At 26.2% G+C, this 17,461-nt stretch overlaps 2 protein-coding genes and 1 non-coding gene across 6 annotated transcripts in view; 2 read left to right on the top strand and 1 right to left on the bottom strand.

Annotated features, from left to right (window-relative positions):
* The window catches only part of LOC113554673 (protein FAM107B), a 28,686-nt gene extending 22,324 nt beyond the window's left edge, over positions 1-6,362 (top strand). For both annotated transcript variants that reach the window (XM_026958627.1, XM_026958633.1), the window contains exons 3-5: positions 3,736-3,871; positions 3,932-4,085; positions 5,763-6,362. In XM_026958627.1, the coding sequence (XP_026814428.1) occupies positions 3,736-3,871; positions 3,932-4,085; positions 5,763-5,861 (389 nt within the window). In that variant the 3' untranslated portion in view covers positions 5,862-6,362. The remainder of the gene's footprint in view (positions 1-3,735; positions 3,872-3,931; positions 4,086-5,762) is intronic.
* LOC113554642 (dedicator of cytokinesis protein 3) overlaps positions 4,139-17,461 on the bottom strand; it is a 36,788-nt gene continuing 23,465 nt past the window's right edge. Inside the window, exons 13-30 of one of the 3 annotated variants that reach the window (XM_026958589.1) lie at positions 17,149-17,440; positions 16,732-16,975; positions 16,464-16,653; positions 16,040-16,290; positions 15,511-15,946; positions 15,215-15,449; positions 15,118-15,135; positions 14,643-15,054; positions 14,362-14,556; positions 13,712-13,853; positions 13,130-13,653; positions 12,924-13,066; positions 12,621-12,842; positions 12,427-12,554; positions 12,314-12,372; positions 12,071-12,242; positions 11,310-11,423; positions 4,139-4,664 (exon numbers count right to left, since the gene is read on the bottom strand). In XM_026958589.1, the coding sequence (XP_026814390.1) occupies positions 11,359-11,423; positions 12,071-12,242; positions 12,314-12,372; positions 12,427-12,554; positions 12,621-12,842; positions 12,924-13,066; positions 13,130-13,653; positions 13,712-13,853; positions 14,362-14,556; positions 14,643-15,054; positions 15,118-15,135; positions 15,215-15,449; positions 15,511-15,946; positions 16,040-16,290; positions 16,464-16,653; positions 16,732-16,975; positions 17,149-17,440 (3,728 nt within the window). In that variant the 3' untranslated portion in view covers positions 4,139-4,664; positions 11,310-11,358. Of the gene's footprint in view, positions 4,665-10,039; positions 11,424-12,070; positions 12,243-12,313; positions 12,373-12,426; positions 12,555-12,620; positions 12,843-12,923; positions 13,067-13,129; positions 13,654-13,711; positions 13,854-14,361; positions 14,557-14,642; positions 15,055-15,117; positions 15,136-15,214; positions 15,450-15,510; positions 15,947-16,039; positions 16,291-16,463; positions 16,654-16,731; positions 16,976-17,148; positions 17,441-17,461 lie in introns of those variants that run through there. The other 2 variants (XM_026958581.1, XM_026958596.1) reach the window with 2 other exon arrangements.
* On the top strand, positions 9,804-9,915 carry LOC113550774. The gene has a single exon (XR_003405082.1). It is a non-coding gene; the product is annotated as a U6atac minor spliceosomal RNA (small nuclear RNA).

Here is a 17,461-nt window from a genome sequence, read left to right as displayed (position 1 = left end):
GCATTTTACTAATATACGCTTAATATAAAAAAAATTTTAATTTTCGAATTTTTAAAGAAATATTCGCATAAAAAATAATCAATAACTATGTGTATAACACCTTTTAATAATTACTTTAATGACTTAAAAACCTGTTACCTGTAATACCTTATTATAATTTCCACTCGAGTTGCAGTATTTATTTATACTTTTATTTTTGAAAGAGGAGTGGCCGCATAGTTTAAACCGTTATTATTTTTTCGTGTCGCGGCCCATCCATAAAAATTTCAGACATTTTATCTTAGCCTAGAAAACCGAAAATCTTGTATATGATATTTTAGTATTTGTCTCTTATTTTATTTTACACACACACACATAATGACCTTGGTACAAGTATAGACATATATATAATAAACATATTATAGTCTATATCATAGACAATGCCCATATATTATTGTGTTTATGTGTAGTAGTACGTGTTTTGTATATTGTATATTTTGTGCTATCCCGATAAGAATGCTGAAAAGTATTTTCACTATTTCCTTAAGTGACAGTCTTACGTATATATTTAGAACGATCAAACAGCAACAAGTAGTGCACAATGAAACCGATGAAGGTATCAACCTATACTATGATTGTTCTTACAATAAATCTTCAAAATGACATAAATGTGTTTGTGCCACTTAAAACTTAAATCTTTTTGTGACTATAGAAAAAAAAATGTGTCTTACTGTTACTGTCATATATTATTGCTATCAAAACACAACTCAAATACCGTTTGAAAACGTGCCTTGTTAATTAATATAATATAGACTATAGTACATATTAAACGTTATATTTTGCAAAAAATAAACATTATTACTGTCTTATTGTTACTTATATTAAAATTGATTATTATACTAAACTTTGGCCAATTTAAATTTGTTTCAATTTAAATTCTAAAACTTTATTAAAAGTCTCAAGTCCGCGGACTTATCCACATGTTTTTGATATTGTGTCATTGGTCAGAGCCCTCATGTGCGTTGTGTTCTGATCCTATATTATTCATGTACAACTTTTATTATTTCGTATTATTGAATACATATTAATATTTTTTATTTGCAATTATTCACTAACGGCCAAACACTTGAACACATTATAACTGAATGTAAGAAGTGTGAACATTGTATACATTCAGCCAATGTTAAACTTATGTTCACATGTAATTTGTTAAGTTAGGTCAAGTGTCATTTTAATTGTTCAAAAAATAAAAATATAGACTTATCTTATACATTTAATACTCTACTTTATGTCTTTATAATTATTATAAGTAATAAAAAAAAATATAAAATAAATCGTCAAGGTCTCAATTATTAAAATATATAAATAATATCAATAGACACATTTAATGCAACTATATATACATATTTATGATGCATATTAATTGTATCAGTGGCCGTAATTATAAATTTTGCTTTTTTTAGGGGAGGGGGTGATAATTTATAATATAAAGTAGGCTTTAGGTAGAGTCTTTCATAAGTTTGGTATGCTGATGCTGTGGCCATAATATTTTTGACTTTTGCAGCAATTTAATACGTATGTTTAGTTTTACGTAGTAAATATTCACACAAAACTGAAAGCATTTTTTAATTTTCCTGACATTTAGGAGAATTGCTAAGATGAATAATATTTTATGGGTATATTAAAATTTTCACCATAACCGGCGGCATTTGTTTTTATAAATCATTTATGCTTTTAATGGTCTTGTACGTAATTTTATTTTGCAATTACATAGTTCACGTCTCACTAATTTTTATAAACAATGAGTAATGAGTACCTAGTACCTATATGTAACTACGAAACACGAGAGAATTAAATTAAATAAATAAATAAATATTATATATATATATATATATATTCAAGGAAATTAAACACTGATAAATGGTATTATACATTATAAATTATAACGTCTAAACTTTAAAAATCTTTACATTTTAGGATTTGAAAACTTATTTTTGGCTCTAAAAAATAATAATTTAAGTTTTATGGATCTTATTAATTACAATTATTTTATTGTATTTTTAAATATAACTAATTAGAAATATTAACTTGTTACTGGAAAATACTATTATCAATTTGTCCTGATGTCAGTATTCTCTAAAACAAAAAATTACGTGTGTTAGTTTTAAATTTATTTTTATGATTATTAAAATTATCATTGTTCTTGCCCCCTTTCATAATTTCAAACTTCTTTATAAACCAAGAAACGTGTCGATTCCGCCCGTTATGACTCTTGTTAATAATTATTTTACATAAAAGGTCGTACTGCCATTGTCAGCTTTATACAAGGGCCAACATAAAGTAGTGTTCTTATCATTCGTGAACTATGGTAGATCTCAAAATATTAAATTTAAAATGTAGATAAGAACGAAAGGAACGAGTATTTGAAGTAGCAGGCGTTGGCAACGAGAAGTTTTTCACTCGCATAACTGCAATAATATAATTCAATCAAATCTTGACACAATGCTGAATTTTATTATAATGACACTATATTTTAAATTATCATTGTATATCAATAAGTTTTGTGTTTATAAAAATTGTTCAGATACCAGTTTTACATCAGGGAAATTAATTCAATTAACTGCATATGGTCTATGATGTAAGATTAAAAATTTAAAATACACTTAAGTCAGAACCTACCTTTTGTATTCTGAGCTGGTACAGGAAAGCTATTGATTTTACGAATATATTTTTTAGTTTAAAAGAAAATAGGGTAACTAGGTTAATATTCTCTAGAAATATCATAAATCACATCATTGACACGTAGATTAATTGTTAAATAAACCAACATTTACAAAATGTGTTAGTTTTAATGATTTAATAAATCTACATAAGTTATCACGTGTTCATTTAACTAATTGCATATAATATTAAAATACCTATGTAAAAATTATGTATTTGAACTTATAAATGAAATTATGATAATTACCATTTAACTATTTAACATATTGTATATTTCATAAGCCTTGTTGATTTTGTAATATTTTCAAATGTAAAGTTTTTTCTTTTCAATAGGTTCTGAAAAAAAGGTAAATATAATAGCTATAATATCATTGTTTAAAAGACACATTACCTATCTCATCTTCTAAAACTTAACAGAAGATAAAAAATCAATTCTGTACATTTGACAAAAATTTTTGATAAGTATATTTTTACTATTTTAACCTTAGTATTGGTTACGTATACTAATAAATTACAATAATCATTATTATAATTTTATATATAACATCATAAGGTAACCATATTATTGTTCCAAAATTGTGGTAATGTGTAATATATAAAAATATATAAAATATATATATATATATATATATATATAAATACGAGCATGTTAAATTTTTAAAATGTATTTTCAAAGAAAGTATAAGATTATATATAAGATGTATGTTTTATATATTTATACAGTGAATATATTAAAAGCTAAACCTTGTATAATGAGGTTATCTAACTAATTATATTTTTGAATTTGTCATAAACCAATATTTACTTGAAACTTCAGAATCACGTAGAATTATAATAATTTTCAAGTAATATAAATATTATTATTAATTGTGTTCTATATACATTCTGTAGAATTTATTTTTCGTACCAAACAGTGTGTTTTTTTCTGTAGTTAATTACTATTGTGACAATTATATTATATAATAATGTAAAACATATTTTGCATTGTTTTATCTATTATTAATTACAGCCATAACTGTATGTTGTATTATTCAGATATGACAATGGCGACTGATTGCACGAGAGACATGCACCAGGATGGACTAATCCTACCACGGAAGCCAGCCAACCCATGCCTGACCTCCGCTGACCATCAAAACCTTCATCGAGAACTCCTATTCAACCAAAAAATGTATATTTTAGGTGTTTAAAATTTTTTAATTTTTTTTATAAGACCTAATTGATATTTTAGTGGCAAAAATGTTCTGGGACAAAAATCAGAATTACAAAAAGCGCTAGAAAAACACAAGCGTACGCAAAGTCAAAAGGAGATCGAACAACAAAAGAACTCTTGCCGTACACCATTCGAACGAATGATAGAAGAACGGGCCAAAAAAATTGAAACGGTATTTTAATATTTTATTTTATTTTCAACGAACAGAATATTTTACGTACATAATTCTTCATAATTATAAATATATTATGAATTACGACACACGGCGAATACAATATTTTAAATTGTAACATTTAAAACTATAACTGTTCAATAATAGTCATGTTCTTATCACTTATATTTCAAATAGGTAATTATAATAACTGTAACTATAGCGATTGTATTTTATTAGAAGTTTGAACATTTTTTAGTATTCTAAATTATGATATAATTACGTATTTACGTCACTACAGGTCTGCTATAAGCCTATAACTTAATTTGTATACAAACTATAAAAAACAACTCATAAGATTAATATACCACTTCACTTTTAAGTATCATTCAACACTTCAAGTGCACGTTCATCAATGTGTATATTATTACGTTCTAATTTTAATTTAATAAATTGATTATAAATTAAAACATATTGGTATTTCTATATTAAAATATAGTACCAATATAGCCACTAAGTCTGATTATGTATATTATATTTAATATACCTGCACCGTGGAAGTATTTCAAAAGCTGTTCCCGCGGCTTCATTGGTTACAACCTGAAAAAAGGATTTATTACCTATATATATGTAGATAGATTTATAATAAAAAAATATTTATTTACTGTAATAGGTCTGAGCTCAATTAAAAAATGTACATTTCGATGTTTGATATACGGTTATTTTAAATATAAACATAAAATATTTTGTTAGTATTTTCTGTTGGCAATAGAAAATTGGTGGTATAATGTTTGTGTTCACTGGTGCTGAACCGCGTAAAAAAATAAAATAAGAATTCCTATTAGTGGCATAAAGATTTTCCAACGTTTTCGATGTTAAAAATCATTGGTTATACAGTCGAATAGCGCTGTTATATTATATTACATGAATATTATTGAACAAGTAAATGGACCCGTAGAAAATTTTCTTGGGAGGGAGAGAGTACATAATAAATGTATATAATATGAATGCATAGACATATTTTAAAACTAGTAGGTACGCTAAAACGCGAGACTCTTTAAATAATAATTATTATTTTACCCACGTCACACTGCTTTAGAAATTTGATATACACCATTTAACATCGAGGCTTAACCGCAAATCGTTCTGCCATTTAAGCAGTTTGTATGGATTGAGATTTTCTCTCATAAAAATGTTACCAAAAGGCAACCTAAAATTCCGTAACTTCGGATCGTATTCTGTAAGTCTCTTTTATCCCTTTTAAACTACTTAAATAGTCTTTTCTATCTATAACGAATAACTTGACATAAAAATAATCAAATGATATTACTTGTTATAACCTAAAAACTAAAATAATAGATAATCATAGGCGGTTTAGCCCCCTAGAAATTTGATACTTTAATGATACCGTATGACATATGTATATCGAGGATCATGTAAATAACAATCGGAGTATAGGATATCTTACATTGGTTAACGCTATTCTCACTCCATCCATCAAAATAAATTTATTTAAATGTCCTTTATAGATCACTTATTAAAATGAAGTTAATTCAAAAAAATGTAAAGCAATAATAACTAAATTAATTATATGTATGACTTCCAAAACAAGAATTTAATATTTAAACATTTTACATAATTATTTTTGAGTTGGAAATTTTTTATGACAGTACTATTATGTTTCATTTTGATTTGTAGCAAATGGAAAAAACTGATTCAAAAGAAAAGGATGAAGATAAACCAGAATTTTTACAAGTCCATGCTAAACTGCGTGCCAAAATGGCCAAAACAGACTGATGCTAATCATTGCGAAAATATAAACACTTCCCACTGATACGGGAATAATAGATTATTATTAAATAAAGTGTTCATTGATTATGTACATTCTATTTTTTTGAATATATTATATTGAAATTTTATCATTTATATAAGTGTAAGTGTATAATTATGTAGGACTATTGATTTGTAATTATTGCAATTAATTTCCATTATAGAAGTGTATAGAAACATTTATATGTATAAAACTATAAAATATTTTGATTATTATTATTATTATTATTATTATTATTATATATTATTGTATATTTTCTTTCGTTTTAGACTAATTTATGAGTATATTTGTTTACCTAATTTTTCTGGCAAATGTATTAATCAAAAATTGCCTGCAATTTAGTCAATTTTCGAATTTGAAAAAAAACTATTCTAGGGTACATGGAATATTGTTTAAAAAAAAGTTTACCATGACTTGATGTTAATTTCAGCCTAATTTCTCAACTAATTAAAAATAATTAAATATTATCCAATTTGTTATTTATTTTAACCACAATTAGAGTTATGTAAAAATTGAAAATAAAAAAAGATTACTATGTTGTCTTGACTGATAATCTGATAATCAATGTGTGGAATTTATTTAATTATAATTAATAAACATAATTTTTTTTATAGGATTTATTCAACATTACAACTCCCATTACATTAAATTTATTTTAGTCAGTAGTTAAAAACAATAAAATAAATAAAATTATAGGTTATCGGTGATCACTAAGAATAAGATTTATATGCATTGACATGTTCAGTGGCATATTTTTTTTTCTTTGGAGGAGGAGACCCTTCTCCCCAAATATCTTGTTTTAATTGGCATATACTCATATAACTGTTATAGTAGAGATTAAATTTAATGTTAAAGGCCAAGTTTAGCGCCACTGGTTGCATTTAAGTGAAATATTTTTCATAAACCATGCATATTTTTTTCATTTACTATTGAATTTAAGCCCTAGCCATGTGATCATCGGGACCCTGTATGGGCCCTACTGCTGAGATATTATGATCTTAAATTATTTTTTAAATTTATAAATATAAATAAAAAAAATCTACCTTATAATACAACAATTTTTATATGGATTCCGTTGACTTATAACTAAAAATATTGTTTTATTATACATATAAAAATAAATATTTAAATAAAAATTTTAAAATTAATATCTATTATATTTTAAACATTACAATTCACAATTTATTACTTTGTCAATGCTATGCTGTCAAACAACTATAAATTAATTTTATATTTTATTTATCGATAAACCTTTGAGTAATTTTTTTTGACAATTACATAATATTTATCTCTAATATACAATTAACAATGAAAAATTTGAGAAATATACAAACAAATAAAATAAAAATTCAAAACAAGTAATTACACACAGATTACAATTTGTAGTTGATCTAGCGATTTTTTGGTGCATTCAGTAAAAACATGCTAATGCACAAATTTTCTGGCCCTAATGATCACTAAAATTGTATTTATTTCTAGGTTTAATTTTAAAAATTATTTTTTTACTGTTAATATATAAATTAATAATTATCTCAAAGGTGCGAGTAAAATCACCAACTTTCAAGAATAGAGAAACAATGCAAAAAATATTGCTAAAAAAAACTATAAACTAATGAGAACGTTGACAATTCACAAATAAGATCGCTAAGAAAGTAAAATACTTATTTGAAAAAATTAATTGAAAATCTTGTTAGAGATAAAGTAAATTACTAAATTATTTTATTTATTTATTTATTGGTTAACTAATCAATGTACTTTAATACTAAAAGTAAATATTCATAATATATTAATATTTTAATATTTCATTGTTTCATCTTTCATACTAAGATATTTTTATTAGCCTTACCTTAATATTATAACATGTTGTACATTGATTATTTGATTACTATTATTTTTTAATTAATACAATAATCAGTTACAAAAATATATAATGATGTTATAAATTAAATCTATACTTATTGCTTATTATTGGCCGTGTGGACTGTGTGATACACTCATTCTAAATGAAACTTTGGTGATCAAGTAGGTATTATATTTATATACACTTGACCAAGTTAGTTTGTTTTAAATTAACTTTAATAAGATGAATATGTGCTCATAGTTCATATACTATTATAATTTCTATGCGTGAAATGCTGACCACACATCAAATAATCTATTCTGATTTCTGAGAAAAGGTACAACAAAATAAAGAGTAGATTAATTGCAAGTAAAAGATAAAAATACAAATACAAATTATGTAGACATGCTGAATAAGATTGTAAAATAATTTTAAATGGAAAATTCATTTAAGCACATAACTAGGTACATAATCGGTTACATGAGTTGAATACATTTTTTCAAATAAAACCACTAAACTATGAAAGAGCAATGAAATAGGTTTATAATAAACTCTATTAGTTTACAAATAAAACAAGTAAATTATAGGTTTATTTTGAAATCTTTAATTTATATATTTTATAGAATCTAGGATAAAAAATCCCCTAACAACATTCATGGGAAAAAAAGCCCCGTACCAGCTAAATACATCATTATTTGTTATTTTATTATGATTTACATAAAATATAAATATAATCAATAGTCATTTATCTATATAATACTCCTTTAGCATATCTGAGTATATAGCTACATTGCTGCAATTTGCATTTAACATTGTCAATAATATTGTCATTTGTACCTACATATTTTAAAAAAAATTTGAGGATAACAAATTTAAAATAATTGTTTATCATTTGTATTGTAAAATTAAAAAATGATTATTAATAATAAATCATTTAAATTATATACAAATGACAATTATTTTAATTTTTTATCCTTTAACATTTTTAAATTATGTAGGTACAAATGTCAATTATCAACAATGTGAAGTACAGACTGCAGCTATACTTTTAGATATCAGATATGTTAAAGAAATGTTACATAGATAAATGTAATAATTATATTTAATTATGTAAATCTTAATAAAATAACGAATAATGTATTTAGTTGGTACAGAGCTTTTTTTTCCAAATACCATTTTATAATAAATTACATCTTAATCAAACTTTAATATGAAATGTATGTCTGTAGATTGAAATTTAATTTTTAAGTAACGAGTATTCAATATTCTTATATATTAACACTAGTAGCAACAAAAGTGGGGAATAGTTGCATAAATAAATTATAATATTCTTATGATCTTAAAGTGGTGTAAAACTATTGATTGTGTATTTGTTGTTAGCTTATGTTTTTTAGTAACGCTGATGTCCAGTCAGGGCGACTAGGGCATCAGTGTAATTAATCAGTCGTTTTTCGAACACCCTCAACGGCTAGGTACCGCTTTGTGCGTCCATCCGTTTTTATTATTTTCTGCTGTTAAATCGATAACATTGTGTAACAAATTTCAGTGTCTATATGCGTGTATACTTATAATTTTACTTTTATACACAAACACAATACACCCACGTCCTACTCGTCCGTAGGTAGATCATGACTCATCTTCAATCAATATATCTCCTCTACATAGCAGATAAAATTAAATAAATATTTCGACATTCAAACTTATTTGCCATGACTACTACACCGCATCATATTCCAGTTTGTGAATCGAACAACAACAAGTATCAAATAAAAAGCATGACAAATATTTGATTAATTAATAATTTTTTGTGACGAAAAGTAATTAAAATCGTAATAATGGTATAGTTAGTTAATTTCGGTACCTATCAGCAAAATGTTTGTCAGCTAAAAACTTCATTTCGTTATTTTTTGATATATACAGCGCTATCTATATATCAAATTAAAAACATCATATGAAAAACACATTTATTACATAGAGCGATCTGATTATTTATCGTTGACTCGCTCTCACTTGTCATGGTAATATTGCAATTGATAGTATATATAATGAAAAACTGATAAACTGTTTCGTGTTGTATAAAAGGAGAGACGGTTAGCACTCCCCTAGACAAGGATGGAATTACACACACATATGGTCATGGGCACTGCTGTTTTGCACACAGCACATGACCACGTTTTTTTTCTCAAATTTTTTATAATAATCTAAATTATCAAAATCTTCAAAATAGAACTCATTTTTGGCTGTTGTACATCGATTATTTATTTTTATATAATAATTTCTAATCTATTTTTTTTCATGATAAATAAATAATGAGCATCATAAAGTTGGATTACGAGGATGTAAATTATAATAATATAGCTAATGTAATACAAATAAATTATAATATAATCAATATAGTCATGGAAGACTGGAATGTATAATAATAATATAAAATTGACACACACAAAATAAATGATTGAGCATGAGAACTAAAAAATTAATGTATGAATTAAAAGCCAGTCCCACACATAGTATACAGATTTGGTAACATCAGTCATACAAATAAGAGTAATTATTAATTAGTACACTATATTGTTCTTTATAATAATATCTTAATGGGCTAAAAGACAAATAGTACAAATTTACAATACTAAAATGTCAAATAAAACAAAAATATTTTAAATTAACACATTTTACAAGAATAATGTTTAATAATATATTGTTTAAGAGGACTTCGCCTTGCATGTGTTGTCTCTGTCTTACAAATTATACAATATACCAAATTTGATTTGAGCAAATCTAATTTTCTGTTATTGGTTTTAATATCTTCCGTTTACTATTTTTTACATTTTTTAATCAATTTATGAGCATTTTTAATGAGCATTATAGAGTACATAGGTACTCATAATTTACTTAAAAATTAATATAGTATAAAAACTAACAAAAACTAATAAAAAGACATATATAATGCTTTTAGTTTCTAAGCTTTAAGTTTGATAACTATTAGTTATTTCGTTCTAATATTTATGCTAACAATATAAAATTGGAACTCCTGAATGCACATTTTAGTATGTTAAGTTGGACATTGAAAACACATGCTGATAACGACTTCTTCTTAAACCATTAAATAATACTATAAAAATATTTTAGCCCATAAATAAATTATAAGAACTAAAAATTTTAATTGTTAATAGTTAATAAAACTAATGTGTATAGTAAAATTAAATAAAAGTAGTAATGAAAATTAATATTCAAAAATGAAAAAAAAAACACAAATTTTGTATGTTATCGAAACAAATGAACAATTTTGTTCCTTTCTGATTGTTATTCAGTACATAATATACAGAATAGAATAAATATAATTGTTAAGTGTATGAAAATAGCCAATTGGATAGGATTGATAGGAATAAGTAGTGATGCTCGTACACACATAAAAAACACTGATCAAATTACATTCTAATTTTTAACTTAAATCATAAAGAGTACTGTTAAAAAATATATGAAAAAATTAAAACATCAAAACACACTCATTAATACAATAATGTAGTATAAAAATAATTTAAGAATAACTTAGTTCATATTAAATAATAGTTACATTTATGCATATCATGGCACCAGTTCTATAATATGAGTCTTGTTTATGACTAGGGGCTGGATTCCAAGCGCCTCATTGTTCCAGGAACAGAGTAATTTTCCAAAATTGGGAGTTCTAAAATAAAAATGTATTTGAAAAATATACCCTTTATAGTATATAGTTACAGTAGACTCACAGAAATTCAAAGTTCATGAAGAAATAAAAAAATTCTACTTGCTAAAATGTTGAATTATCAAAATCTTAAAAAATATATAATATTATATATATTATATTTATTTTTAAATATGTATGAAGCTTACATTAAAAAAATTCAAATTTACATTTATATATCTACTTAAATGTTATCATTTTTAAAGAATTAGTGTAAGATTAATTGTTTTTGTTTATTTATTACATTATTCTCAAATTCCTTTTTCTAAACAACTGAATGGCTTAATAAATTTCCCACACTTTCATTGCCTTTACTGAAATTTACTATAATGGTTAGATTTTACAAATCAAGTTTTAAACAAAAAAATAATCGCAGTGATAAGCTATTTTTAGTATGTAATATCAATATGTATTACTTTTCTCGTCTCTTTATTTATGTATATACTAAATTTGGATAAGAAAATTTGAGATATCTAAAACTTGTTCAAGTAATTTTTAAATTAGCATGATTATTTAAATGTTAATTATTATTAATATTTGAAGGAGAAATTTATTTATTTAAGATATCGAGAATTTGGAGTTACCGAAAGTCTACTGTATTTTATTTATACCATTTGGCTCAGAAGTAGGTTGAGATTGTATATTCTTAGGCGGCAATGGAGGTGGTGTCTTATCTCTATCAATTGAAGGTAGTACAAATTCTTCATATGATGCCGAATGTAAAGATTCTGAATAGCCTGAATCACGTAACACAGGTGTTTCCATATCAGTAATTTCAGAATCCTAAGGAAAAATAATATTTTTAAATAGTAATAAAGTATTTTACTAATAATTAAAATAGAAATGTTACTTACACGGCGCAAAGGTAATCTTCGTGGTAATGGAGGAGCATCATTGGTTCTTTTTTCTGGCGCTAAAAATTAATAAATGAATAAATAAATAATTAAATATTTTATTAAAATGGTACCTCTTGGAGGTAATGGTGGTGGAGAACTATCTTCAAGTGGCCATGAATTTCTCACATTGCTATCTATAGAGTGCCTTTGCAAATTGGGACTTCCTGGTTTCCAAGAAGTATTTGATTTTGGATCAGCTCTGAATTAACACAATAATTCACAATAATTTTATGAATAAAAGTATCATATTTTTTTGATTTATTACTTTATCTTATTGTTTGGTAAGGATCCTTCAGATTTAATTCGATTTTCTCTATGTGGAACTATTGGAGCACATGCATCTGGTAGATCAAATGTCTTGCTATATATATCTTCATATTCATCACGTCGCTCATCAAAATAAGTAACGGTATTTGTATATTCTTCAGTAGAACGAAAATGGAAATTGTTATCATTTGATACACATGGTATTGGTGGTAATGGGGTACTAAAATAATTATAAAATTAATTTGTTATACACATATTTATTTATTTTATTTTTTTGAATAATGTAATCTGTTATTTATACTTGATTATGCTTTCTGGTGGAGGTGGGGCTCTTAAATTTTGTTTCAGTTGTACCATACGTTCGACTAAACGATGATGAAGAGGCTGTACTTCAGGTGGTGCTAATTGACCATGAATTAACAGTCCATTTTCTACTATTTCAATCTAAAAAAAACACATATAACATAATATTATGCATTCAATCTTTGATGAAATTTATTATCCTACTTGATGATTTATGGATGAGCTTAAATGTAAAACATGTGAGTAATATTGAGGATTATTTTGAACAAAGTCTTGAGAAAAGAATGCTGACTGGTATTTCGATATACCACCCATAACATTTGCATCAATTGTTCCTTGAAGTCTCATACTTAATGGATTAATGTTTCTTTTTGGCTCGTTTGTATACTGATTAATAATAAGTTTTAAATTTTTGTTAACAGAATCTATAGTTTCGCAAGCAAATTTAATCGGGGGCACTTCCTCAGTTGTTGTACTTATAGCTTCAAACCATCGAAGTATACCAGGCAGACGTTCACTGGTAATCAAAATAGTACGTTCCAGCCAAAGACTTTTGAATTCATTATCTCGATCTACCAGACCTTTGTGCATAGGTCTATCCAATTGGAAAGTGCATACATCATTTACTTCATAAAAACGTCCAACTTTTTCAGGAATCATAGCTAAAGGTTTGTCAGAAGAAGGTGGTCCAATGTCTGGAAACGGTTTTACATTGCAAATCTGAATATCTGAAATGTAATTCAAAAGTTAGGACTTCATCATTTATTAATAATAAATATAATTTACATTGGGCATCAGACTGTAAAATTGTCTGCGATGGTGGACTATTTTTTGTTAAAAGTTGGGCAGTTGGAAATTCAGTTTGCAATCGTTGGGTAAAAGCTTCCATTCGTTCATATTCTAAACCTCGATAAATAAAAACTTTATTCTGCAAAAATATTATTTATAATTAATATGTATGTATTTAAAATCAAGAGGATGTTATACCTGCATGTGTTATTTCTGTCTTACTAATATGTATTATAGCAAATTTGAGTTCAGCGGAACACATTTTGTGATGCTAGCTTTAATATTAGAGTAAATTCACTTATTATCAAATTTAAAGGTAAAAATATTATCAAGGCATATTATCATATATTCATATGCTTTTATTGATATTATCATTTTAAAGTGAGTTATAAGTGTTATAACTAAGTAAAATTTTACAACTTTAAAATGTTCATAGCTCACTTTAAAATTATAATATTAATAAAAGCATATATTTCCTAGATAATATTCTGACTCTTAAATTTGATGGTAGGTAAATTTACTCTAATATTAAAGCTATCATCACAAAATTAATTCTGCTGAATGAAAATTGTCCATATTTATGTATGTAAGACAGAAACAACACATGTGGATATAACATCCTATTAATAAGTAAATTAATAATGTACCCGAACAAAAAGTGGAAATCCTTGTCCATAAAATCCAACTTTAAAATATTCTGGTTCAGGTCGTAATTGAGTCAGAATATTGTCATAGAATTTGGCTTGTGTTTTCAATACTGCACTTAATCTAGTGTAATCGAATAGTCGTTTCTCATAGAAATCTGATAACTCTTTTAATAGAGGTAGTCCTTTTTCCCAACACTGCAACAATAATTACAAAACAATTTTATTCATTTAAATTTTATGATAAAATAATAAAGCTTAACTTTTGATGTTTTTATACTTACTTTTCCTTTATCAAAGTATTGTATAATTTCATGATATAGCTGTTCTTTTCTTTGCCATTGACAAATTGAAGTCGCTGGATCACCTTGTAGTACTGGTCCATCTGTCCAAGTTAGTTGATCAGCATAAAGTTTTAGTGTAAATCCAGCTTCAGTAAAATTATCAGCAGAAATGTGCAAATCATGAAGTTTATAAATATATCTTAAGTACATTTCTTTTCTATCAAATTCATTTTTGTAGAAATTCAACAAGTTCACTGTACATGACATACGTTTGTCACGATTATCATCACCGCGCATTACACTCCTATAATCCAATAGTCGTTCTAATAAACGTGTAACAGAATGAATGAACACTGATCCAGTTTCTTGCCAACTTCCATCCTGTTCTTCTTGATGTACTCTCTCTAATAGTCTATAAAATTATACCAAAAATGTAGTTAAATTTTTTATTTTTCTCAAGTTTCATTGGACTTACACTATACTTAAATTTTCCCTATACGCAGCAATAAAAAACAATTATCTATATCAATTAATTGTCTTGGATTTAATTTTTAAAATTGTATAAAACTTACATAGTATTGAAAAGTTGTCGATACTCATCGTCACCTTTGTTTTCACTAATCAAATAATCTAATTTGTCAATAAGTTCTGATTCCACTTCTTTGAAATTGCCTCGAGCTCGTTGTTCACATTCCATCATATCAAAAAATATATGAAGTGTAGCCTTACGCAATTCAGCTTCTGGCACCAAAGTAACTTTTAGAAATGGTCCTACCATGGATGGTATAAAATTTATCTTGTGGTCGCCTATTAAATTATAATTTAGTTTATTAGGGTTATTTTAAAAAGCAAACAATTTTTTTTTTACCAAGCTTAGACCATACAGACAGTATTTGATATCCCATAAGTACTCTCATATCACCATACTTCTCAATGATCTTTGTTCGTTTTACAATAGTGAATGTTTCCAACTGAAGAGCTGGTTGAGTGAGAAATGCAACAGCTAATTTAAAATAAGTGGACCAAACTTGGTAATCAAAATGTGGCCAAGTCTCTAAGAAGCAAAACACTAGTGGTTTTGCTAATTGTTGTAAAGCTGCTAGAATTACATTGTTAGTAGTCATTTTTATAACCATCCAATCAGTTGGAAATACATCATGTTTAATTAGATGTCTAAACAATAAAAATGCTCTTAATAGAAAATCTTTTAATGGTTTACGATCACCTAATTCTTCCCAAAGTCGTTTATAATGATAATCATCAAGAAGTTGTAATAAAGAAATTAAGCATGCAACCATATTAGCCTGAAAAATAAAATTTTATAATTTTATAAATTAATAATAGGTACTATAATAGTATTTAATATTAATTCATAATAAAAACAAAATATAACTTACCAATACAGAGACCATTCTATCAATTACAATAAGACATGTTTCAATTAACATGTCTAAAGTACTAAGACTCAGTATTTCTAAATCGCGGCGAAAACATATGTTGACCTTGCTACTGTCGTGAGAACGATTTAAATGGAATAGAAATGTTAAAATTTCTCCTAGAATATCTGTACAAAGTTGAATTTCTTCTCTAGTGCTGATATGATGTCTTAGATGTTTACATATTGTTATCAATAACAAATTTCTTGCTTCTACAATACAACACAGAAAAACAAAAATATAGTATAGTATATCAAAAGTTCATTCATATAAATATTTTAAATAAGAAAGAAATCTTGTTTATAAGCCTTAATACACAAAATAAAAATGCATATCTGGTTACAATTAATTTAAATGGACTTAAAAGAAATATTTCATGTATTACCATCATCTTTAAACACCTTTCCAGCTACCAAATCTTTAATAGCGCCTAATTTAGCTTGGGTTAATGGTGTAGGTAAATCACGAGATGGCAAGCAATCTAACATGGATACTCCAAGTTTGGCTACCTCAATGACTGGTAACACTTGAACTAACTGGTCAAACACAGCACTTGCACTTTGCAATAATGCAATCTATGAGGAAAAATAATAGTTATATACTAATTTGACTATTTGAATAATTATAAATAATAATATTTTTTTTTTTTTTACTTGAGTAGGTAAAATCATTTCAAAAGATGAACACAGCATTTTGTCCAATGAAGCAAACACACGATGTACATCATAACGGAAACTATCTTCAAACTGGCCACCAGTTGCACGAGAAAATAATAGGCGAGACTGAATAACAAATTTGAAAATATATTCTAATGAACGGAAACATTTTTGTATCGGCTCTTGGCGGTCTGTTGACATAACTAGCTCAGCACAATGTTGGACGCTGCTTAATAACCCTCTAAACATAAAATAGACAAAAAAGTAATATATAATAAATAATTGTATTTTCAATTTAATCAATGAAACAATTTTTGTCATAAAACTGTATTTGCCATAGATTCATAGCCCGTATGTATATAATAATTTATTATATGTCTATGGTATTTGTTATTTATATAACCAGGAAATTACTTATATACTAAAGCTGCGGCAAAATGTTCTTTGATGTAAGCATTCATCACTGGTTTAAAATGTTCAAATTTACTGTCATAGAGCAAACTAAAAATGCTGACTAGAACGTGAAATACAAGTCCAGAGTGGATGGTTGAATTGCCATCGTCTGTCGAAAACATCGAAAAGAGAGCGTCCAATATGTCTTGCAAGAACTTCACAAGTTCTTCTCCGTCCAGCCGTAAAGCTCGCGTCAAGGCTTCTTGAATTCGATGAGGGTGTTCTTTCCATTGCAATAATGACAACAAATCCACTGAAAACATAAACATTACAG

The sequence above is a fragment of the Rhopalosiphum maidis genome, chromosome 1, assembly GCF_003676215.2.
Source record: "Rhopalosiphum maidis isolate BTI-1 chromosome 1, ASM367621v3, whole genome shotgun sequence".
NCBI classification, from domain to species: domain Eukaryota; kingdom Metazoa; phylum Arthropoda; class Insecta; order Hemiptera; family Aphididae; genus Rhopalosiphum; species Rhopalosiphum maidis.
Note: the sequence above shows the minus strand (reverse complement) of the source record. Positions and strands in the feature narration are given on the sequence as shown.